Here is a 26,030-nt window from a genome sequence, read left to right as displayed (position 1 = left end):
CTACTGTACTACCCCCCAACATACCTACTATACTACCCACCAACATACCTACTATACTACACCCCACCATACCTACTGTACTACCCCCCAACATACCTACTATACTACCCACCAACATACCTACTATACTACCCCCCATCATACCTACTATACTACCCCCCATCATACCTACTGTACTACCCCCCAACATACCTACTATACTACCCACCAACATACCTACTATACTACCCCCATCATACCTACTATACTACCCCCCAACATACCTACTATACTACCCCCCAACATACCTACTATACTACCCCCGACATACCTACTATACTACCCCCCAACATACCTACTATACTACCCCCAACATACCTACTATACTACCCCACATCATACCTACTATACTACCCACCATCATACCTACTATACTACCCCCCCACCATACCTACTATACTACCCCCACCATACCTACTATACTGCCCAACATACCTACTATACTACCCAACATACCTACTATACTACCCCCCACCATACCTAATGTACTACCCCCCAACATACTTACTATACTACCCACCAACATACCTACTATACTACCCACCAACATACCTACTATACTACCCCCAACATACCTACTATACTACCCCCATCATACCTACTATACTACCCCCCAACATACCTACTATACTACCCCCCACCATACCTACTATACTACCCCCAACATACCTACTATACCACCCCCCAACATACCTACTATACTACCCCCAACATACCTACTATACTACCCCCAACATACCTACTATACTACCCCCAACATACCTACTATACTACCCCGCAACATACCTACTATACTACCCCCAACATACCTACTATACTACCACCCAACATACCTACTATACTACCCACCAACATACCTACTATACTACCCCCAACATACCTACTATACTACCCCCCATCATACCTACTATACTACCCCCAACATACCTACTATACTACCCCCCATCATACCTACTCTACTACCCCCCAACATACCTACTGTACTACCCCCCAACATACCCTACTATACTACCCCCCAACATACCTACTATACTACCCCCCAACATACCTACTATACTACCCCCCAACATACCTACTATACTACCCCCCAACATACCCACTATACTACCCTCCAACATACCTACTATACTACCCCCAACATACCTACTATACTACCCCCCAACATACCTACTATACTACCCCCCAACATACCTACTATACTACCCCCCAACATACCTACTATACTACCCCCCAAAAGACCTACTATACTACCCCCCAACATACCCTACTATACTACCCCCCACCATACCTACTATACTACCCCCCACCATACATACAATATTACCCCCCAACATACCTACTATACTACCCACCAACATACCTACTATACTACCCCCAACATACCTACTATACTACCCCCCACCATACTACTACCATACTACCCCCCAACATACCTACTATACTACCCCCCACCATACCTACTATACTACCCCCCACCATACCTACTATACTACCCCCCACCATACTACCCCCCATCATACCTACTATACTACCCCCCACCATACTACCCCCCACCATACCTACTATACTACCCCCCAACATACCTACTATACTACCCCCCAACATACCTACTATAGTTAACCAATAAGGCCCGGATGGGGGTATATGGACCGTATACCATTTACATTTACATTTAAGTCATTTAGCAGATGCTCTTATCCAGAGCGACTTACAAATTGGTGCATTCACCTTATGATATCCAGTGGAACAACCACTTTACAATAGTGCATCTAACTCTTTTAAGGGGGAGGGGGGGGTTAGGAGGATTACTTTATCCTATCCTAGGTATACCTATCCTAGGTATACCATGGCTAAGGGCTGTTCTTATGCACGACGCAACATGGATGGATTTTAGATTTGAGATTCTTCAAAGTAGCCACCCTTTGCCTTGATGACAGCTTTGTACACTCTTGGCATTCTCTTAACCAGCTTCATGAGGTAGTCACTTGGAATGCATTTCAATTAACAGGTGTGACTTGTTCAAAGTTAATTTGTGTAATTTCATTTCTTCTTAATGTGTTTGAGCCAATCAGTTGTGTAGTGACAAGGTAGAGGTGGTATACAGGAGATATAAGAGAAGTGGTGATTACAGAAATAAAGAGAACAGGTGATTATGGAAAAAAGGAGAAACAAAGTGAAAGAGGAACTGTGGAAGAGATAGATATCTAAGAGCAGAGCAGTAGAGAGAGAGACAGAGGGAACTGAGGAGAAAGACAAAGATAGTGACTGTGTGTGAGAGACTGACTGACTGACAAAGAAAGAAAACAAAAGAGAGCGAGAGAGACAGCAACAGAGAGAGAAAGAGAGACGGATACAGCAACAGAGAGAGAAAGGGAGACGGAGACAGCAACAGAGAGAGAAAGAGAGACGGAGACAGCAACAGAGAGAGAAAGAGAGACGGAGACAGCAACAGAGAGAGAAAGAGACGGAGACAGACAGAGAGAGAAAGGGACAGCAACAGAGAGAAAGAGAGACGGAGACAAAGACAGCAACAGAGAGAGAAAGAGCAAGAGAGGCAGAGACAGCAACAGAGAGAAAAAGACAGATGAAGACAGACAGAGACAGCAAGAGAAAGAGAGACAGAGACTGACTGAAACAAAGAGAGAGATAACGACTGACAGACACTACAAAGACCGTTGTTGGGCCCAGTTGTACCTCCTTGCTGTGCCGTTCTCTCTCCTTCTCCAGCTGCAGAGAGGAGACAGTGGCTTGCAGTCTGGCCTCTGCCTGGACCCCGCACCTGCACCTCCTATAGAAGACAACACACAGGTCATCTTCTAGCCATAGTAAAATTGACAGAAATACCACACTTTGTTGTTATGGATACAACACAGAAAGAATGCATGGTTTCATTTGGGTATGTCCTTTTATAAACAGCAACAAAATGAAGGTTTCGCCTTGCCCCTGGCATGTTGGTTGATGCTTTCCATCGCTCTGCACAGGCTCTCACAGCGAGTGTATCCTGCAGCTCCCCAGTCGTCCTCTGGAGTTCTTGTGTTGTTCTCTCCCGACACACAGGTGCTGGCTCTGCTGCAGAGTCCTGGAGCAATAGGTCAAAGGTCAGTTAGAGGGTGCCTACTCCTAGATGGTCAATCAGATATCTGAAGCTGATCTGGGACCAGTTTATGGTTTCAGATGGTTCTGAAAGGTAACTGAAGACTGAACACCATTAAATGATGTTATGATGTTACTGGTTGTGTTTTGTCAGAACAATACTTCAGGTATGCAACCCACCTTGCAACCATCCATCTCTCTCTCCCTCCATCAGTATAATAATACCAGAACTCATCTCTCCCTGCATCCATCAGTATAATAATACCAGAACTCATCTCTCCCTGCATCCATCAGTATAATAATACCAGAACTCATCTCTCCCTGCATCCATCAGTCTAATAATACCAGAACTCATCTCTCCCTGCATCCATCAGTATAATAATACCAGAACTCATCTCTCCCTGCATCCATCAGTATAATAATACCAGAACTCATCTCTCCCTGCATCCATCAGTATAATAATACCAGAACTCATCTCTCCCTGCATCCATCAGTATAATAATACCAGAACTCATCTCTCCCTGCATCCATCAGTATAATAATACCAGAACTCATCTCTCCCTGCATCCATCAGTATAATAATACCAGAACTCATCTCTCCCTGCATCCATCAGTCTAATAATACCAGAACTCATCTCTCCCTCCATCCATCAGTATAATAATACCAGAACTCATCTCTCCCTGCATCCATCAGTATAATAATACCAGAACTCATCTCTCCCTCCATCCATCAGTATAATAATACCAGAACTCATCTCTCCCTGCATCCATCAGTATAATAATACCAGAACTCATCTCTCCCTGCATCCATCAGTATAATAATACCAGAACTCATCTCTCCCTGCATCCATCAGTATAATAATACCAGAACTCATCTCTCCCTGCATCCATCAGTATAATAATACCAGAACTCATCTCTCCCTGCATCCATCAGTATAATAATACCAGAACTCATCTCTCCCTCCATCCATCTCTCCCTCTCATACCTTCCTAAGAATCCTCCTTCCCTTGTTGTTGTGCTTTTAGCAGGTCTAACCTGTCACTCAAAAACTCCACCTGTAGAAACAAAACATGAGGTGATAGTCAACATCCCTTCACATTTATCACAATACCAGAATGGAGAGTATGTGAGACAAGAGGATGGTTTCCAGGGCCAACAACAACTCCAAATGAGTCTGTCTCAGTCTTTAACCTCATTCTCTGGTCCAGTCTGCTGTAGGGACTGACCCTTTTTGTCTATCTCCAGGTTATGGTCTGTGATGACCACGTCCAGCTGGCCCAGCTGAGGAAGAGGAGGGAGACACACAGAGAGGCCTTATTTCTTATTATTCCATCCATTAAGACTTTGGCCATTCAAATTAAATACACTATAACGCACCACGCAATTAATGTTGCCTCAGTTTTGTATTTGTGTGTGTACCAGCTGTCCTCCCTGTTGGAGCTCCCCCTGTCTCTCCTTCAGTGCTGTGTCTATGTCCAACACCTCATGGTTCCTCTCTTCCAACTCCCTCTGGCTGTGTACGCACGCACGCACGCACGCACGCACACACACACACACAGTGGATCTGAAAGCACCGGCACAACTGTGAAATCACACACTCAATTATTCATACATATTTGGGCTGTGAAATCACTGTTCACCAGGGGCATATTCTATTTCAACCAGAAGATCTCATCTGATCACATCTGTGTAAAGGGCATTTTGTTTCACACACACGAGGGAATCAAAGGAAAACTACTTGCGACTGTAATGCAGAGATGTTGTGTGCGTTTGAGATTAACTGCATTGCTGTCTGAATCACTGATCTACAAATCACCTTGCATCCGAAATAACTAGTCAGTGTGTAATCTCAGTTAACCAATAACAAAAAATCTCACGCAATTTGATCAGATGTTTAGGTAGTTCTGTCCAGGAGAGATGAATCAGTGTGTGACCCAGATAAGTGATTCTGATCCCCTCAGACAGCCTGTGCTCAGTCACAGTACGTAGTCTTTTTGATGCCTTTAGTTTAACTTCAATACTACTGCATCCATGCCTGAGGGGAGGAGTTACAGCACTGTAGCTGTTCAATAGGATTTACAGATCATCAGGTGTTACTGTAGTTGTCATTATGTTTGAATGAGAGACCATCCACATGTATACCTGTCAAAGCTTGACAATAATCCCCATGACATACACCCGGTTAGAGCGTGCCCTTTGACAGTTTGTGACACTGTCAACTTGTCAAGTCATGTTGGCTGGGGGACAACTGTGTATTTGACAAAGACGTTTACCAAAGATGAAGTGGCTGGTTGGTATCAAACAGAGGGCATTAACTCCATACCAGACAGACAAGAGTGATATTGTATTTGGAATGGAGAACAGGATGTAAAATGTAATATCCTGTTCTGTGTATCTATGTACACAAAGAGATCATGTGTATCAAATGATTTATGACTCATCACGGGTGTTTGATATCCGTGTGTGTGTGTCCAAAGCAACTGCTCTTTGTTCTCCGCACTGCGACAAAGCCTCAAAAGAATACACAATTTATACATTATAAAAACAATACATTATGAAATATATAAATAATAAAAATAGAATGATCCATATTATGAATGACAGAGACCAACTCAGTCTGCCACTGCATAGTACAGTTAGCCTTCTCATCTTGAAACGGAGGCTTTCCCTTGATGATGATGATGATGATGATGATGATGATGATGATGATGAGCTCACGTCAGGATTCAGTGCAAAGAGGAGCTACGTTTTCAGCATTGCACCTAATTCTCAACAAATAAGTTATGCACAGTACGTAATATGTACTTTTATAAATAGTATATACATATATTACACATATCATATTTCCTTTTTTATATAGTAAAAAGTCACAGTAAAAGACAAACAAGGTAATCCAAAATCAATGATTATTAAATCTGACCAAAGAATGTTTTCATTGTGTAAAAACCAAATCAAAACGCAGGACTTTGGAATCAGTCTTCCCAAATCCGTCGGTCGACGAAGTCGCAGACACAAATCCACAGCGCTCGGCAGGTCAGCGGTTGCCATGGTTACACTGTCCATAGACAGCACGTACTACTTCCGGTGTGCTGGCAGCGCTTCTTCAATGAAATGTGTAATGAAATAGGTTTTAAAAATGAAATACCTTCACCTTCAAATTGCCATGCAGTCATTTTATTACATTTTACTTGGGGAGGGGGACTTTTGTCTGTTTGGAGATGATTTTGTTTAAGAAGCATGTCCTAAAGGTTTGAGGGGAGACCTGTCTTCTTCAATGAAGCAACAAATGGAGACCACCGGTCAAGGGTGTGTGTGTGTGTGTGTGTGTGTGTGTGTGTGTGTGTGTGTGTCGGGCGGTTGGCAAAGAGGCTCACCTGAGCTCGGCGGAGAGTTTCTCCAATGAAATGTGTCGTTCATCTGCGCCGAGCTGCATGCGCTGTAACAGGTCTCTCAGTTCCTGTAGTTTCTCTAGGGTGTCATGCATCTCATCTCGCACCTCCTGTAGCTGTCCCTCCAGATCCTTCCCACGCTGCACAGAGTTCCGCCTGTCCTCCTCACAGCATTGGAGCTTCTCCTCCAAGTCCACAACTGCAGGGGGGAGAAGGGGAAGAAAGGGTTTCCACAATGAACGTTCAGTTCAGTTCTAGAATCACAGAAGTCTAAAGGAAATGGGCCCTAATGAATGAAGAAATGAAGAAAAAAGGAAGGAAGGAAGGATCTAAAATAACTCCCCCAGTGTCCTACCAGCGTTGTTCTTCTCCTCCAGTAGGCCCTGGGTCTTCTGCAGGGTCTCCTCCACGTAGCTGAGCTGGGAGGAATTCATCCTGGTGTCTCTCCGCAGCCTCTGCAGCTCCTGCTCCATGGATGACAGCTCCTCACGACACGTATTTATCTCAGACGACAGCAGACTGGAATACACACACGTTAGTAGGCATACAAGTATCCTCACACAGATCAAATCAAATACACTGTCACAGACATGCAGAGATCACACCGGGAACTCACACACATTCTAGACACCCTCCATCTGGCGTCCACCTAACAGTGCACAACCGTGCCCCCATTATGCTACTGCACTACCCACAAAAAAACTCAGGATCTGTAGGACCTGGGACCAAATTAAAGTACTAACTGAGTAACTTAAAACTAGAATACTAACTGACAAGTGTTAGAAATCTGAGCATCTTCCTTCCCCTGTATAGACTACATAGAAGAAGCAATGTCCTAAAGTGGTCCTCTATTCTCCGCTGTTAAACTCCACCCTGAGCACCGAAAACTCACTCTTCCTAGGAAGGATGCTTCAGAGAGCAGAGCACTGTATATATATACCCCATGAGAGTGGGGGGGGGGGGGGCTAGGGGAGGAGATGAGGGGTTAGGGGAGGAGATGAGGGGTTAGAGGAGGAGATGGGGGGTTAGGGGAGGAGATGGGACACAATAAGAACACTGGTTGTGGATGCACTAGAGTCATGGGGCTGTCTCATTCTGTCAGCTGCTCAGGGGATAAGAATATCTCTCCCTCTTTCTCTCTTTGTTATTAGGGTAGGAGCTGCTCTGTCTGGACTGAACTCAAACGACTCCCATTATACAACAGTGAACAGTTGGAGTCTACAAAAATAAATTAATTTGTGGTCTTATCTGATGGTTTCTACAACGCCTTCAAAAAGTATTGACACCTCTTGACTTTTTAGACATTTTATTGTATCACATCCTGAATTTAAAATAGATTATTTTGAGAATGTTTTGACACTGGCCTACACACAATACCCCCATAATGTAAAAAAAAAAAAAGAAAAGCTGAAAAGCCCAGGGAGGTTTTCCAATGCCTCGCAAAGAAGGGCAGTTATTGGTAGATTAGTAAAAAAACAACATTGAACATCCCTTTGAGCATGGTGAAGTTATTAATGACACTTTGGATGGTGTATGAATACATCCAGTCACTGCAAATATACAGGCGTCCTTCCCCACTCAGTTGACGGAGAGAAAGGAAATCACACGACTGCCCTCATTTCACCATGAGGCCAGTTGTGACTTTAAAACACTTAGTTTTCTACTATCACAGCCATTAAACTCGAAGAAAACACCAACATTGTAGATACTCCACAATACTAATCTAATTGACAGAGTGAAAAGAAAGAAGCCTGTACATAATAAAAAATATTCTAAAATATTCCTCCTGTCTGCAACAAGACACCATAACAAAGGGATTGAATACATATTTACTCAAGACATCTCAGCTTTTCATTTTTTTTATTAATTTGTAAAAATTTCTAAAAACATAATTCCACTTTCACATTAAATCAAATCAAATGTTATTTGTCACATGCGCCGAATACAACACTTTACAGTGAAATGCTTACAAGCCCTTAACCAACAATGCAGTTAAGAAAATACCTAAAAGAAAAATAAGAGATAAGAATAACAAACAATTAAAGAGCAGCAGTAAATAACAATAGCGTGGCTATATACAGGGGGTACCGGTACAGAGTCAATGTGCGGGGGCACTGGTGTCGAGGTAATATGTACATGTAAGTAGAGTATCTATGCATAGATAATAACAGAGTAGCAGCAGCGTAGATGCAGATAGTCTGGGTAGCCATTTGACTAGCTGTTCAGGAGTCTTATGGCTTGGGGGTAGAAGCTGTTAAGAAGCCTCTTGGACCTAGACTTGGCGCTCCGGTATCGCTTGCCATGCGGTAGCAGAGAGAACAATCTATGACTAGGGTGGCTGGAGTTCTTGACAATTTTTAGGGCCTTCCCTCTGACACCGCCTGGTATAGAGGTCCTGGATAGCAGGAAGCTTGGCCCCAGTGATGTACTGGGCCGTACGCACTACCCTCTGTAGTGCCTTGCGGTTGGAGGCCGAGCAGTTGCCATATCAGGCAGTGATGCAACCCGTCAGAATGCTCTCGATGGTGCAGCTGTAAAACCTTTTGAGGATCTGAGGACCCATGCCAAATCTTTTCAGTCTCCTGAGAGGGTCGACTGTCTTGGTGTGCTTGGACCAATGGGGTATTGTGTGTAGGCCAGTAACAACAAATCTCAAAAAAATCTATTTTAAATTTAGGCCCGGAACCACCAAAATGTCTAAAAAGTCAAGGGGTGTGAATACTTTCCATATTTTCAAGCATACCGGTGGCTGCATCAGGTTATGGGTATATGGGTAATCGTTAAGGACTGGGGAGTTTTTCAGGATAAAACATTTACAGAATGGAGCTATGCATAGGCAAAATCCTAGAAGAAAACCTTCAGTCTGCTTTCTAACAGACACTGGAAGAAGAATTCACCTTTCAGCAGGACAATAACCTAAAACACAAGAGTTGCTTACCAAGACAGTGAATGTTCCTGAGTGGCCGAGTTACAGTTTTGACTTAAATCTGCTTGAAAATCTATGGCAAGACTTGAAAATGGTTATCTAGCAATGATCAACAACCAATTTGAAAGAGCTTGAAGAATTTTGAAAATAATAAAATGGGCAAATATTGTACAATCCAGGAGCCTGAACCAGAAAAACTCACAGCTGTAATCACTACCGAAGCTGATTCTAACATTGAATCAGGGGTATGAATATTTATTTAAATGAGATATTTCTGTATTTAATTTTCAATAAATCTGCAACAATTTATAACAACATGTTTTCACTTTGTTATTATGGGGTATTGTGTGTGGATGGGTGTGGGGGGGGGGGGTCCATGAATTCAGGCTGTAACAACAAAATGTGGAATAAGTCAAGGGGTGTGAATGCTTTGTGAAGGCTCTGTAAAGGTAGTGCGGTATGTTTCCGTGTGGCACCAACTACAACTATAGAGGGTTATTGTAAATTAAACTTTCATAGATTAGATATCATAATATCTGTTTTGTTTTGTGCATAAACAAAGAAGCACATTTGACTGGCTTGATTAACGAATCAGCCATTAATGCAATGACTTAATTAAATTAAATTGAGTGAATTGTGTGACTAAAGCGTTCTATAGAAAACTACACATGAAACGTGAATGAATAAAAATCTTCCATCTAGTGTTACCTGACAGAGCCAGAACGCTGTGCAGCCGGGGAGCTGTGCAGCCGGGGAGCTGTGCAGCCGGGGAGCTGTGCAGCCGGGGAGCTGTGCAGCCGGAGAGCTGTGCAGCCGGGGAGTATTCAGACACCTTTACTTTTTCCACATTTTGTTACGTTACAGCCTTATTCTAAAATGGATTGAATAAAAAATGTCCCTCATCAATCTACACACAATACTCCATAATGACAAAGTGAAAACAGGTTTAGACATTTTTGCAAATTTATATATTTTTTTAAATGATAAATGATTTACATAAGTATTCAGACCCTTTGCTATGATGAGACTCGAAATTGAGCTCAGGTGCATCCATTTTCCAATTGATTGGAGTCCACCTGTGGTAAATTCAATTGATTGAACATGATGTGGAAAGGCACACACCTGTCTATATAAATGTCCCACAGTTGACAATGCATGTCAGAGCAAAAACCAAGTCATGAGGTCGAAAGAATTGTCCGTATAGCTCCGAGACAGGATTGTGTTGAGGCACAGATCTAGAGAAGGGCAACAAAAATGGCTGCGGTACTAAAGGTCTCCAAGAACACATTGGCCTCCATCATTCTTAAATGGAAGAAGCTCTTCCTAGAGCTGGCCGCTCAACCAAACGGAGCAAGCGGGGGAGAAGGGTCTTAGTCAGGGAGGTGACCAAGAACCTGATGGACACTCTGACAGAGCTCCAGAGTTCCTCTGTGGAGTTGGGAGAACCTTCTAGCAGCAGCACTCCACCAATCAGGCCTTGTAGTGGCCAGACGGAAACCACTCCTCAGTAAAAGGCACATGACAGCCCACTTGAAGTTTTCCAAAAGGCCCCTAAAGACTCTCAGATAATGAGAAACAAGATTCTCTGGTCTGATGAAACCAATATTGAACACTTTGGCTTGAATAACAAATGTCATGTCTGGAGGAAACCTGACAACCTACCTATGGCAAAACATGGTGGAGGCAGCATCATGCTGTGGGGATGTTTTTCAGCGGCAGGGACTGGGAGACTAGTCAGGATCGAGAGAAAGATGAACGGAGCAAAGTACAGTGAGATCCTTGATGAAAACCTGCTCCAGAGCACTCAGGACCTCCGACTGGGGGGGAAGGTTTACCTTCCAACAGGACAACGACCCTAAGCACACAGCCAAGACAATGCAGGAGTGGCTTCGGGACAAGTCTCTGAACGTCCTTGAGTGGCCCAGCCAGAGCATGGACTTGAACCCAATCGAACATCTCTGGAGAGACCTGAAAATAGCTGTGCAGCAACGCTCCCCATCCAACCTGACAGAGCTTGAGACGATCTGCAAAGAATGGGAGAAACACCCCAAATACAGGTGTGCCAAGCTTGTAGCGTCATACCCAAGAAGACTCGAGGCTGTAATCGCTGCCTCGAAAGGTACTTCAATAAAGTACTGAGTAAAGGGTCTGAATACTTACGTAAATGTGATATTTCATTTTCTTTATTTGCAAAAATGTCAAAAAACTATTTTTGCTTTGTTATTATGAGGTAATGTGTGTAGATTGATGAGAAGAAAAAATCTATTTTAGAATAAGCCTTTAACGTAACAAAATGTTGAAAAAGTTTAATTCACATTAAGTTGCTTTCATCCCTGTGTAGTCATGGAAACGAATGTTTTTTGTTATTGTTTTGTTATGTTTTTTTTTACAGTTGTAAATTTTGAACTGAATATCAGATAAGCAAAGTACAGTACACAGATAAATCAACAATAAATATTTATTTCTGTAGGCGATAGTATGTGCGTCAATGGGAGGGATTTCAAGAAGCACAAGACTTGCATTCAAGTAGATCTCTTTTTCTAGTGCTGCTTCCAGTAGGAAAACAGCGTTACTACTGTCTGTAGCCTAGTATTAGACAGACACAAACCAGGCCACATCAGCAAGTTAGATCAGAGTCCCTGTCACCAGAGCTAAATATGATTTTTCACTATGGACCGACCCTGATTTGTGATAATCTGTGGGCGTAACATTAAAGTTGAAACAAATGCAGACCATTATGAATAAGAAATTGCACACGTCTTAAAATGATTTGTCAAGTCAGGAACGGAACTTTGATAATTTCCTGAATTGTGTTGGGATTGACCCACGGCGCTGCATCTCACTATGTCTGAGAGATATGTCCCTTTGGAATTCCCCATGATAGGAAATGTCCACACTGCTTGAAAGACTCCTTTCTACTACCGTAAAATAACCGTCAACATGATTCACCTTAAAACAACGGAAGACTTGGTGATACCCTAAGATTGAGTGTTGCCTTTGGGAAGTTCAGCTCTCATGTCTCCTGTCAAGCTGCGCTTTGTAAACAGAAATGTTATTCCCCGCAACTGTAGATATTTAGATTGGATTTGGTCAATGGAGTCCTTTATACTGTGTTCTTGGTGAAGAACAAGAAAAAAAGAACAGTGACACAAAAATATGGCAAGAGCATGTGACATGATTAGCTAAGACGATTATAACCACATACAGAACCCTGCTATGTCAAATACTAAAATACATGGAATATTATGCAATAGCTTTTGCTTGACAGATGTGTGTTTTACCTTAGGTCTCAATGCAATGTTAGGGTTTTCCCTGTCTGTAAGACACATTCATACCTGGCGTCTAGGTAGACCATTTGTCTTAGTCTCTCTAGTAGGTTTACCTCCCTATAGCTGGCTCAATGGCCCGTGTTTTGCCAAGTTGGCACTACACCTCGTTATTTGTGACGTCCCTCTATAGGACACATTTACACCCATCTAGGTAGAGTATTTGTCTATTTATCTTGTCTCTCCCATAGGTTTCTCTACATGTCCCTGTAGCTGGCTCTGGCTGTCCTCCAGCTCGGCCAGCGGGTGCTGCTCTCCTGTAACATGTTCTGCTGCAGGGAGTACTGGAGCTGGACACTGAAGTGACTACACACCAGAGTGCTGCTCTCCTGTAACATGTTCTGCTGCAGGGAGTACTGGAGCTGGACACTGAAGTGACTACACACCAGAGTGCAGCTACGCAACTCCTCCTGCAGAGACAACAGATGGCGACGGAGTAGAGAGGGACAGGTGGTCACACACACACACAAAGGGATACAAACACACATGCACAAACAGTCAAAAGCACACACACGAGCATGGTAGTGGAGACTGTCAAACAGTCACAATGCTGTATAAGTAACAGGGAGGTACCTACATGTAGCACCGCAAAACACACACACCTCGTGGCTCTTGATGTCCAGCTGTCTCTGGTACTGATCCTTGGCCTCCATCTCTACAGGACAGCGCTGTCTCCAGCTGCCTCATTTGACACACAGAAACAAAACATGTTCATGTTATCAGAAATGCTCCTGTTATATGCAATATGTTAAGTATTTATGTCAAACATACATGTTATTGTAATTTCTCCTTTCCATATTGCACATCCTTGTATTGTATGCAATCCTTGATCAATGACCTATGGTATGATAATGGTAAGACATTTGATGAGGGAGAGAAGGAGAGAAGGGAGACGGAAAGATGAGGGAGAGAAGGGGAGAAGGGAGACGGAAAGCTGAAGGGGAGAAGGGAGACGGAAAGCTGAAGGGGAGAAGGGAGACGGAAAGCTGAAGGGGAGAAGGGAGACGGAAAGCTGAAGGGGAGAAGGGAGACGGAAAGCTGAAGGGGAGAAGGGAGACGGAAAGCTGAAGGGGAGAAGGGAGACGGAAAGCTGAAGGGGAGAAGGGAGACGGAAAGCTGAAGGGGAGAAGGGAGACGGAAAGCTGAAGGGGAGAAGGGAGACGGAAAGCTGAAGGGGAGAAGGGAGACGGAAAGCTGAAGGGGAGAAGGGAGACGGAAAGCTGAAGGGGAGAAGGGAGACGGAAAGCTGAAGGGGAGAAGGGAGACGGAAAGCTGAAGGGGAGAAGGGAGACGGAAAGCTGAAGGGGAGAAGGGAGACGGAAAGCTGAAGGGGAGAAGGGAGACGGAAAGCTGAAGGGGAGAAGGGAGACAGAAAGCTGAAGGGGAGAAGGGAGACGGAAAGCTGAAGGGGAGAAGGGAGACGGAAAGCTGAAGGGGAGAAGGGAGACAGAAAGCTGAAGGGGAGAAGGGAGACGGAAAGCTGAAGGGGAGAAGGGAGACGGAAAGCTGAAGGGGAGAAGGGAGACGGAAAGCTGAAGGGGAGAAGGGAGATGGAAAGATTAGCCTAGTGCAGGTATAGCCCCAGGGGTAAGCGCAATGCAGTCGGGGGTACGCCAAATAAAAATGTAATTTACATAGAATTTTTTTAAAAATATATATATAGTTTCTTTTATTAATTGTTTTTTCCCCCCCACATTTTTAAACAGTCCATTTATATTTTCCAATGGGGCTATACACTTGGGTGAGGTTTTTTTCTTGCTTGTGTAGCCTCGTTTCACTGCCAAAAATAATATTAAAACATCTAGTGTTCAGTGAAATAACAACACAATGTCAAATACAGGTAGCCTAGTCAAATAATGAACATCTAATCACATTAACTGTTAGTCTCTCGCAGAAATTCCACTAACGTTCCGTATGTAGCTGCTGCTCATTTCGTTTGCTCGAAAATGGATAAATGATTAAAAAAGGTACGGCCCGCATCCATAGAGACACATACCAACTCTACAGTTAGTACTGCTACTACCAGCAGTACTACACCTGCACCTGTCGACGACACAAGTTGTTCTGCTTCCACGAGCACATCCAATGCTAGCATCAGTAATTCTACATTTGTTAATAGCCCAGCTATTATGGACACTGCCAGCTGTGAATCTGATGTAGTCAAAGAGCTAATGCCCCCTTCCCTGGGAAAGCACCGAACAACAGACATGGACGTTGGACCATCGAAGAGGCGCAAATATGATGAGAACTACATTGATTTGGGGTTCACTTATATTGGGAGTAGTGCCTTTCCTCAGCCACATATGTCCAAAAGTACTATCTCACAACTCGATGAAACCTTCACTCTTGCGCAGACAAGAAAAACAAAACATGCCAATTTGAAAAATAAGCCACGGGAGTTTTTTGAGCGAGAATTAAGACAACTTTCGAGTAGTAAGACATGTATAAAAGCAGGTACCATTAATAAGAAGGGTCTAGAAGCGTCTTATATGGTGAGCTACCGAGTGGCAAGGACAGGCAAGCCCCATACTATTGTATGGGGAACAAATCATTGTTCCCTCTCTGACATGGCAGGAGATGTTTTGAAACAATTACTAATTCGCATACAAGCCAGTGAATTCTATGCGTTCCAGCTGGATGAGTCAACAGAGGTGGCGGGCCTGGCATAGCTCCTGGTATATGACCGTTACGTTTCTGGGGGTCAATTAAGGAAGACATCCTCTTCTGCAAACCACTGGAAACCAGGACAACAGGAGAGGATATCTTTTAAGTACAGGACAGCTTTGTGACATCAAATGGACTTTGGTGGTCAAGATGTGCTGGTATCTATACTGATGGCATGACAGGGAGACATAGCGGAGTGGTAACGCGCGTGCAAGCAGTTGCTCCCAACGCCACTTGGGTACACTGCAGCATCCACCGAGAGGCTCTTGCTGCCAAAGGAATGCCTGACAGCTTGAAAGACGTTTTGGACCCTACAGTGAAAATGTTTTTTGTTAAAGCAAGGCCCCTGAACTCTCGTGTATTTTCTGCACTATGCAATGATATGTGCAGCGACCATGTAACATTTTTACAGCATACAAAAGTGCGCTGGTTATCAAGGGGCAAAGTATTGACAAGTTTTTTTAAATTGAGAGACGAGTTTAAAGTTTTCTTTACTGACCATAATTCACTTGTCTGACCGCTTGCATGATGACGAGATTCTCACACGACTGGCCTATTTGGGTGATGCTTTTTCTCGCCTGAATGATCTGAATCTAGGATTACAGGCTCTCCGCAACTATATTCAATGTGCAGGACAAAATTGAGGCTGTGATTAAGAAGTTGGAATTCTTCTCTGTCTGCATTAACAAGGACAAAACACAGGTCTTTCCATCATTGTAAGATTTTTTGTGTGCAAATGAACTCAAGCTTACGGACAATGTCAAATGTGATATAGCGAAGCACCTGAGTGAGTTGGGTGCGCAATTACACAGTTACTTTCCTGAAACTGATGACACAAACAACTGGATTCGTTATCCCTCTCATGCCCTGCCTCCAGTCCACTTAAGAATATCTGAACAAGAGAGCCTCATCGAAATTGCAACAAGCAGTTCTGGGAAAACTGAATTTAATCAGAAGCTGCTGACAGATTTCTGGATTGGGCTGTGCTCAGAGTATCCTGCCTTGGCAAATCACGCTGTTAAGACACTGATGCCCTTTGCAACCACGTGCCTATGTGAGAGTGGATTCTCGGCCCTCACAAGCATGAAAACTAAATACAGGCACAGACTGTGTGTGGAAAATTATTTAAGACAGACTCTCTCCAATACAACCCAATATTGCAGAGTTATGTGCATCCTTTCAAGCACACCCTTCTCATTAACCTGTGGAGTTATTCACAATTTTCGATGAACAAATAAAGTTTTATATGTAAGATGGCTAAATAAAGAGCTAAATTATTGATTATTATATTATTTGTTCCCTGGTCTTATAAGAGCTCTTTGTCACTTCCCACGAGCCAGGTTGTGACAAACTCACACTCATTCTTATGTTTAATAAATGTATTGTATAGTGTGTGTGTGGCAGGCTTACAATGATGTCAAAAAACAACATTTGAGAGTGCGCTGACCCTGGTGCTAGAGGGGGTACGCAGCTGGAGGTTGAACGTTTGAAGGGGTACAGGACTATAAAAAGTTTGGGAACCACTGGCCTGGTGGATAGAGCATTTGGCCAGTAACGAAATGGTTGCTGGTTCAAATACTCGAGCCGACAAGGAACTTAAACCTCATTTGCTCCAGGGGCGTCGTACTACTACCACTCTTCATATTTTCTGCATCATGTTATGGGTATGCTTGTCATCGGCAGGGATTAGGGAGTTGTTTAGGATAAAAAGAAACAGAATAAAGTCAAGCACAGGCAAACTCCTAGAGGAAAACCTGGCTTGAAAATCTATGGCAAAACTTGAAAATGGTTGTCCAGCAACAATCAACAACAAATTTGACAGAGCTTGAAGAATTTTTTTAATAATCAAGTGCAAATATTGTACAATCCAGGTGTGCAAGCTCTTAGAGTCTTACCCAGAAAGACTCACAGCTGTGAGCCCGGCTCCTCAATTTAAAAACTTTAGCCCCCCTCAGTTTTATGATCCATATATAAAATAGCAAAAAGTTCAGTGAGTGACAGGTTGGTGAGAAAAAAAATATATAGCTCCGCTGCGCTGTGTCAGCACAATGGACAGGGCCCACCACAGTGGCTCCCGAGTGGCACAGCGGTCCAAGGCACTGCATCTCAGTGCAAGAGGATACACTACAGTCCCTGGTTTGAATCCAGGCTGAATCACATCCGGCCGTGATTGGGAGTCCCATAGGGCGGTGCACAATTGGCCCAGCGTCGTCCGAGGTGTGGCCAGGGTAGGCCGTCATTGTAAATAAGAATTTGTTCTTAACTGACTTGCCTAGTTAAATAAAGGTTAAATAAATACATCTAAAAAATAAAACAGTGTGTGTAAAGGGGCTATGGAAAGCCACTGGGCGGTTAGGGGGAAAAAAGCGGGGGGAAACACACTCGTTCCTACAACACAGAAGTAAGACTGGAGCCTACAGGGCTGCTGAAGGCATTGATGGACCCTGGCTTTAAGTTTACAGCCACCATGGTGCACAGAATCCTCAGTCTTCTCCAGCCTCCAAACAAATTACTGCAGGCAAAAGCAACAGATCTTTACGCTGGAGTCAAAGTGGTCCGCAATGCTTTGGGAGTGCGTCGAGAAGCTGCAGTGTGACAACGAATTCAAAGTCATCTGGGCACAGTGCCAGTGGCACTGGCTCACCACCACCAGCTCCAAGTAAACAACGATATTATGTAATTACAAATCTCCAGCAATACCTGGTGGCCAGTTCAGTAGGCCAACGGGACAGAGGAGAAGAGAACGCGTAAAAGACTGTTCTTCAGCACATTGGATGTTGTCATTGGTGAAATGTCAGACCGATTCAGCGAACGCAACAGCCAACTGGTGGAGGCCCTGTGTGCCCTTGACTTACTCGATATACAATACTCAAAATGAAATCATAGGGCTCACGAGTGAGATTGTCACTGAGGAAATAGTTAAAGAAATCGGAGAATCTTGGTACACACTGAAGGTAGATGGGAAAAAGAAACCACTGCTGGATCTGAGCAAAACAGATTTGGTGGAAGCTGAGTTTAGTGTCGCTCGGCAGTTGGAGCGATTGATTGCTGTATTCAGGCTGTAACAACAAAATGTGGAATATTTCAAGGGGTATGAATACTTTCTGAAGGCACTGTACCTGGTTTGAGGCTGAGTAGATCTGCAGTTCCTGTATAATCCACTGGGGGCAGCATACAGGGCCTAACACAGAGCTCCTTGTTGCCCTGTAAGAACAACAATGTGTTTAGTATCTCCAAACCTTTTTGAGATGGCTGCCAAGTTGTTTGTCTGTGTTTGTGCATGTCTGAGAGTGAATGTGTGTGTGTGTGTGTGTGTGTCCGTGTGTGCGTGCACATGTGTGAATATGTGTGCGTGCATATTGTGTGCGTGCACGTGTGTGTCAGTGTGTGCATGCACATGTACACTACATGACCAAATGTATGTGGACACCTGCTCAACGGACATCTCATTCCAAAATCAAGGGCATTAATATGGAGTTGGTCTCCCCTTTGCTGCTATAACAGCCTCCAGTCTTCTGGGAAGGCTTTCCACTAGATGTTGAAACATTGCTGCGGGGACTTGCTTCCATTCAGCCACAAGAGCATTAGTGAGGTCGGGCACTGATGTTGGGTGATTAGGCTTGGCTAGCAGTCGCCATTCCAATTCATCCCAAAGGTTGAGGTCAGGGCTCTGTGCAGGCTAGTCAAGTTCTTCCACACCGATCTCGACAAACCATTTCTGTACGGACCTCGCTTTGTGCATGGGGGCATTGTCATGCTGAAACAGGAGTGTCCTCCCCAAACTGTTGCCACAAAGTTGAAAGCACAGAATAGTCTAGAATGTCATTGTATGCTGTAGCATTAAGATGTCCCTTCACTGGAACTAAGGAGCCTAGCCCGAACCAATCAAAAACAGCCCCAAACCACTATTCCTCCTCCACCAAACAGCACTTAGAGTTGACCGAGGCAGCTCTAGCAGGGCAGTGATTTGACGAACTGACTTGTTGGAAAGGTGGCATCCTATGACGGTGCCATGTTTAAAGTCACTGAACTCTTCAATACGGGCCACTCTACTGACAATGTTTGTCTATGGAGATTGCATGGCGGTGTGCTCGATTGTATACACCTGTCAGCAACGGGTGTGGCTGAAATAATTTTAAGGGGTGTTCACATAGTTTTGTATATATAATGTGTGTGAGACTCTTCCATACCTCTCAGACTCAGCAGGGCCAGTATGTTCTCCAGACTAGCTCATTCAGCCTGGCTCTGCTGTTCTCTCTCCGGCACCGGGCCAGCCTGTGTTCCTGGCACTGTGCTCCGTCTCCCTGTGGAGAGGCCAGCTCCCTGGCTGCCAAGGCCCACTCGCCCAGCTCCATCTCCAGCCGCGAGGACTGCTGGGCAGCCTCCTCCAGACGTCCCTGGACCTCAGCGGCTTGTGTTCGTGCCTGGGTGACCTCGTCCTTCAGCTCACTGGAGAAACAGACGGGAAGAGGTTTATAATGACATTTATAATCAAGATATGCGCTCCATATCAATTTACTCAGCTGTCATTAGCTATCCATTTTAGCCCTGGGTCGTGTTCACTAGAAACCAAACGTAAGACAACGGACCAAGACAGTTCCTTGACGACTCATCCTGAATTTAATTCTGCCGTTGTATCGATCTCTCCATACATTCAGTCTGAGTCTGCCATCGTAGATGTCGAAGTGAGGGCCGTTGTACAAAACCAAGTCATCAGCGATTGGATCGTCTCTAACCAATCAGAGTATCAATGACATAGTTCCGAAACGGTTCTTTACCCACGTGTTCAGGCTCTTGCCTCCGCACCCCCCTTTTACACACCGCTGCTACTCTCTGTAGTTATCATCTATGCAAAGTCACTCTAATAACTCTATGTACATATTACCTCAACTAACCGGTGCCCCCGCACATTGACTCTGTATCGGTACCCCCCTGTATATAGTCTCGCTATTGTTATTTTACTGCTGCTCTTTAATTACTTGTTACTTTTATTTCTTATTCTTATGTGTATTTTTTTTATTTTTAACTGCATTGTTGGTTAGGGGCTCGTAAGTAAGCATTTCACTGTAAGGTCTACACCTGTTGTATTCGTAGCGTTTGACAAATAACATTTGATATTTGGCTGGAACAATGTGGATGGACAAGCTAAACTTGTCCAATGAGAAAATGTTGCAACGGTTTGCTATAGTCTGTGACCCTAGTTTTCCTGGATCTGGGGCAGAGTCCCACAATATGATGATTTGGCTTGCTCTCCAGCGCCTCTCTCTCTCGGTCACTCACTATAAAAAAATCTCCTTCAGTTTGCTCTCAATCACCTAAACATAGAATCAAGATGTTTATCTGTCTCTCTGTGACCACTGATAATTTAACAACGAAGTTAACTACAAATACAAAGTTGTCAATGTATTTGCAGTTGTTACAAACAAGCAAAGGATAAAAAATACGCTTCAAATGAATCTCGAGAAATAAAAATAGGACAAAACACACATCACAACGAGAGACAAAACAACACTACATAAAGAGAGAACTAAGACAACACAACAACACAGCATGGTAGCAACACAACATGACAACAACAAGGTAGCAACACAACATGACAACACAGCATGGTGGCAACACAACATGACAACAACATGGTAGCAACACAACCACACAGCATTGTGGCAACACAACATGACAACAACATGGTAGCAACACAACATGGGAGCAGCACGAAACATGGTACAAACATTAATGGACACAGACAGCACAAGAAGGTAGAAACAACAATACAACTGTCAGTAAGAGTGTCCATGATTGAGTCTTTGAACGAAGAGAAGGAGATAAACTGGACAGTTTGAGTGTTTGTTGCAGCTCGTTCCAGTCGCTAGCTGCAGCAAACTGAAAAGAGGAGCGACCCAGGGATGTGTGTGCTTCAGGAACCTTTAACAGAATGTGACTGGCAAAACAGGTGTTGTATGTGGAGGATGAGGGCTGCAGTAGGTATCTCAGAAAGAGGGGAGTGAGGCCTAAGAGGGTTTTATAAATTGCAGGAAAGATGCATCGTTAAAAACACTCGTAAGCCTAAATTCCATCGCTATCGGGAAACTTGGCCCTGGTCTCAATTATTTTTTGACTCAAAGGCAAACTTCTATACTTGTATTTCTATACTTGCAAACATTTTTCTGTTTTCATTCACTAAGACAGGAGCTTCAAACTTGCCACATATTTTCCTTTCCATTTAAATTCACAATAGTTGTCTAAAATGTTACAGTATTAATTGACAGCTGGAGCCATTCTGCAAATGAGGGTGGCTGCTCCTCTTTCCAATGCCTTAAAATGACCCTTTTAGCAATGGTTATAACAGCTGTCAGTGTATCCCCCCTAGTTTCCTATGCTCACAAGAACTATATTGAAATGTATTACAGGCTGTAAACAATGTTATAAAATGGTATGACATTATAGAACTAGTGTTGCATGGTATACCGTTACCACGGTAATATCACGGTACCAAAACGTCATGATACTAAAATGTTAGAATACAGTTTCATATGATACTACCAACGATCTTAAGAACCAGCTGGCGCGCATTATAAAATGTTTATGGAGTCAGTTAAATTTTTTAAGCAACAGCAACTAATCTTGTATGCGCCAGTCCAATAATTTCTACTTCACTTCATGCGCATATCACGTGTGGCAGCTGTGATCAGCTAGCCGTAACCCCTACAAGCGCTCACTCACCTGCTTCTCTCTGCCCACTCTTCCTGCATATCTATTCCTCCATCAGTGTTTTAAATAGAATTTAGCCTTGATGGTGAAAGCGGGGATGCAGATCCTGATGAGTCTTCCGTTGTTGCATTTTCTACATTGGAGCAGCAAGCAGAGTGAGCAAAGTTGATACATTGTATAATTTCATTGCATGGTATAACCAAGAGCACAGGCCAGTCTGAGTAGGCTTTGCAATTACAAGTTCGCGGTCACGCAGCCTCTGTGTGACAGAGGAAAAATGGAGCAGTTTCGTGACAGGCGTACTGACAGGCATACCGACAGCTTTACAGCAAAAAAGTTTGATAAAATATTACCCATATTAGCAGAGCTACATTTTTTTTCTTTCTGCTCGATTTCATGCACATTTTATAACGTCTCATAAAACCATGTCGCGATCCGTTTTAAACTGATCCTGGGTCGGTAGTTATTGGTTGGATAACAAACAACGTTGTTCAGTCATGTTACCTAGTTAGCTAACAATCTGGTAACTTGACAGTAAGTCAAGGCACATCTGATTGGCCCAGGAAAAAAATAAAGGGCTCTGCTAATCATGAGATGTACTTCAAAAGGTAGGATTCGTGTAGGCCTAATGTACGCCTAAACTGTATAAAAATATCTATCTTTCTGGTGCTCCTTAAATTCTGTTTGGTGCCTAATGTTTTTAAAGTTGGGAAATGTTGGTATCGTGACAAAACTAAATAGAACAATACAACATTTTCAGAATTTCAGGACAAAGGTGTGTGTAGAAGTTCAGGGCTTTATGGTTATGTGAGAAGATGCTTAGTTACAAGATGCTTAGTTACCGGAGTTCTTTGGCTTGGGCCTCTACCTCGGCCTCCAAGCCCAGGATCTGTTATCTCGTGACAGTCACACTGGAGGTCTTAGCCCCTACTGTGGAGCCCAGGAGACAGACCTGAGGGAAGGAAGAGCAGAGAAACAGAGAACATTTAGCATCCCCACCTAGTGAACGTCAACGATCTTCACATTCATGGTTGTTCTCACTAAGTACCTTGGTCTTGGAGCTGCCCAGTTCAATCTGGGCCACCTCCAGGTCCCTAAAGAGCTGTCTGTTCTCCAGGGAGTCGTTCTCCTGACGCAGGCAACCCAGCTTCTCCCTGAGGAGAGGGCAACCTCCATCCACACAGCCCTGGATGAGGTAGACTGAGGTGAAAAACTGGCATACATTTAAGAGATGCCATCAGCGACAAAATGGCAATGCATATATAAGACACGTATACAAACACACAGAAGCAATGAACGCCTAAATAAATCACAGACAAACCCAACACACACAAAAATCTAAGAAACACACTCATCTCACACATAATGGCTAGTTATACGATGTACCGGCAGGACAGAACAGCGGCGTCTGGTAAGACAAGAGGCGGCGGTCTATGTATTTTTGTAAACAACAGCTGGGGCTAAATATCTAAGGAAGTCTCGAGCCATTGCTCGCCTGAGGTAGAGTTTCTCATGATAAGCTGCAGACCACATTACCTACTAAGAGAGTTTTAGTCTATATTCTTTGTAGCTGTTTACATACCACCACAGTCAGGCTGGCACTAAGATGGCATTGAATGAGCTGTATTCCGCCTTAAAGCAAACAAGAAAACACTCACCCAGAGAGGCGGCGCTCCTAGTAGCTGGGGACTTTAATTCAGGGAAACTTAAATCAGTTTTACCTAATTTCTATCAACATGTTAAATGTGCAACCAGAGGGAAAAGAACTCTGGACCACCTATATCCCACACACAGAGATGCATACAAAGCTCTCCCTCACCCTCCATTTGGCAAATCTGACCATAATTCCATCCTCCTGATTCCTGCTTACAAGCAAAAATTAAAGCAGGAAGCACCAGTGACTCGATAAATAAAAAAGTGATCAGATTAAGCAGATGCTAAAATAGAGGACTGTTTTTCTTGCACAGATTGGAATATGTTCCGGGATTCCTCCAATGGCATTGAGGAGTACACCACATCTGTCATTGGCTTCATCAATAAGTGCATTGGTGACGTCGTCCCCACAGGGATCGTACGTACATACCCCAACCAAAAACCATGGATTACAGGCAGCATCCGCACTGGGCTAAAGGCTAGAGCTGCCGCTTTCAAGGAGCGGGACTCTAACCCAGAAGCTTATAAGAAATCCCGCTATGCCCTCCGATGAACCATCAAACAGGCAAAGCATCAATACAGGACTAAGATCGAGTCGTACTTCACCGGCTCAGATGCTCTTTGGATGTGGCAGAGCCTGCAAACCATTACGTACTACAAAGGGAAGCACAGCCGAGAGCTGCCCAGTGACACAAGCCGACCGAACGAGCTAAACTACTTCTATGCTCGCGTTGAGGCAAATAACACTGAAACATGCATGAGAGCACCAGCTGTACCGGAAGAGTGTGTGATCATGCTCTCCGCAGCCGATGTGAATAAGACCTTTAGACTGGTCAACATTCACAAGACCGCAGGGCCAGACGGATTACCAGAATGTGTACTGCCAGCATGCGCTGACCAACTAGCAAGTGTCTTCACTGACATTTTCAACCTCTCCCTGTCTGAGTCTGTAATGTCAACATGTTTTAAGCAGACCACCTTAGTGCCTGTGCCCAAGAACACTAAGGTAACCTGCCTAAATGACTACCGACCCGTAGCACTTACGTCTGTAGCCATGAAGTGCTTTGAAAGGCTGGTCATGGCTCATATCAACACCATCATCCCAGAAACCCTAGACCCAGTAATTTGCATAATGCCCTAACAGATTCACAGATGATGCAGTCTCTATTGCACCTATGTGAGAATGCTATTCATTGACTACAGCTCAGCGTTCAACCATAGTGCCCTCAAAGCTCATCAATAAGCTAAGGACCCTGGGACTGAACACCTCCCTCCGCAACTGGATCCTGGACTTCCTGATGGGCCGCCCCCAGGTGGTAACGGGTAGGTAACAACACCTCTGCCACGCTGATCCTCAACACAGGGGCCCCTCGGGGGTGCGTGCTCAGCCCCCTCCCATCATAAAACTCCCTGTTCACTCGTAACTGCACAGCCAGGCACGACTCCAACACCATCATAAAATTTGCAGATGACAACAGTGGTAGGCCTGATCACCGACAACAACGAGACAGCCTATAGGGAGGTGGTCAGAGACCTGGCCGTGTGGTGCTAGGACAACAACCTCTCCCTCAAAGTGATCAAGACTAAGGAGATGATAGTGGACTAGAGGAAAAAGAGGACCGAGCACGCCCCCATTCTCATCGACCGGGGCTGCAGTGGAGCAGATTGAGAGCTTCAAGTTCCTTGGTGTCCACATCACCAACAAATTAACATGGTCCAAGCACACCATAACAGTCGTGAAGCGGGCACAACAAAACCTATTCCCCCTCAGGAAACTGAAAAGATTTGGCATTGACTAACATTAACATTACACCACTATACCAGGCGGTGTCAGAGGAAGGCCCTGAAAATTGTCAAAGACTCCAGCCACCCTAGTCATAGACTGTTCTCTCTGCTACCACATGGCAAGCGGTACCGGAATGCCAAGTCTAGGTTCAAGAGGCTTCTAAACAGCTTCTACCCCCAAGCCATAAGACTCCTGAACAGCTAGTCAAATGGCTACCCAGACTATTCACATTGCCCTGCCCCCCCCCTAACGTTAGCCTGCTTACATCAATCAACAGGTTGCTAGGGTTTAAGTTGGTTAGCTAACTGAAGCTATAGCAACTGTGATACTCTGGAAAATATGCGGTGCTCTTTTTTACCGCTTGACAGTTCCCTGATTCGCTCACTTCCAAATTAAAAACAACACAACTACACGCTCCAACATCACCTCATCCGATTGGACGAGA

General features: G+C 44.1%; 1 protein-coding gene across 3 annotated transcripts; it reads right to left on the bottom strand.

Annotated features, from left to right (window-relative positions):
- Window positions 1-1,615: 1,615 nt before the first annotated feature.
- On the bottom strand, window positions 1,616-22,410 carry LOC139560098 (coiled-coil domain-containing protein 18-like). Of its 3 annotated transcripts, XM_071376603.1 has the most exons (8): window positions 22,159-22,403; window positions 19,629-19,887; window positions 18,558-18,642; window positions 13,352-13,452; window positions 6,878-7,041; window positions 6,508-6,721; window positions 2,981-3,118; window positions 1,616-2,827 (listed from the first exon to the last, which is right to left on the bottom strand). In XM_071376603.1, exons 5-7 carry the CDS (start codon window positions 6,993-6,995, stop codon window positions 3,025-3,027), a joined length of 426 nt encoding a protein of 141 aa, XP_071232704.1. In that variant the 5' UTR covers window positions 6,996-7,041; window positions 13,352-13,452; window positions 18,558-18,642; window positions 19,629-19,887; window positions 22,159-22,403; the 3' UTR covers window positions 1,616-2,827; window positions 2,981-3,024. The 3 variants fall into 3 exon arrangements, with proteins under 3 accessions (XP_071232704.1, XP_071232705.1, XP_071232706.1); XM_071376604.1 differs by lacking the exon at window positions 22,159-22,403 and having other exon boundaries at window positions 19,629-20,243; XM_071376605.1 differs by lacking the exon at window positions 1,616-2,827 and having other exon boundaries at window positions 2,989-6,234; window positions 22,159-22,410.
- Between the last annotated feature and the right edge of the window lie 3,620 nt (window positions 22,411-26,030).

The sequence above is a fragment of the Salvelinus alpinus genome, chromosome 30, assembly GCF_045679555.1.
Source record: "Salvelinus alpinus chromosome 30, SLU_Salpinus.1, whole genome shotgun sequence".
NCBI classification, from domain to species: domain Eukaryota; kingdom Metazoa; phylum Chordata; class Actinopteri; order Salmoniformes; family Salmonidae; genus Salvelinus; species Salvelinus alpinus.
This window is presented reverse-complemented; position numbering and strand designations above follow the sequence as displayed.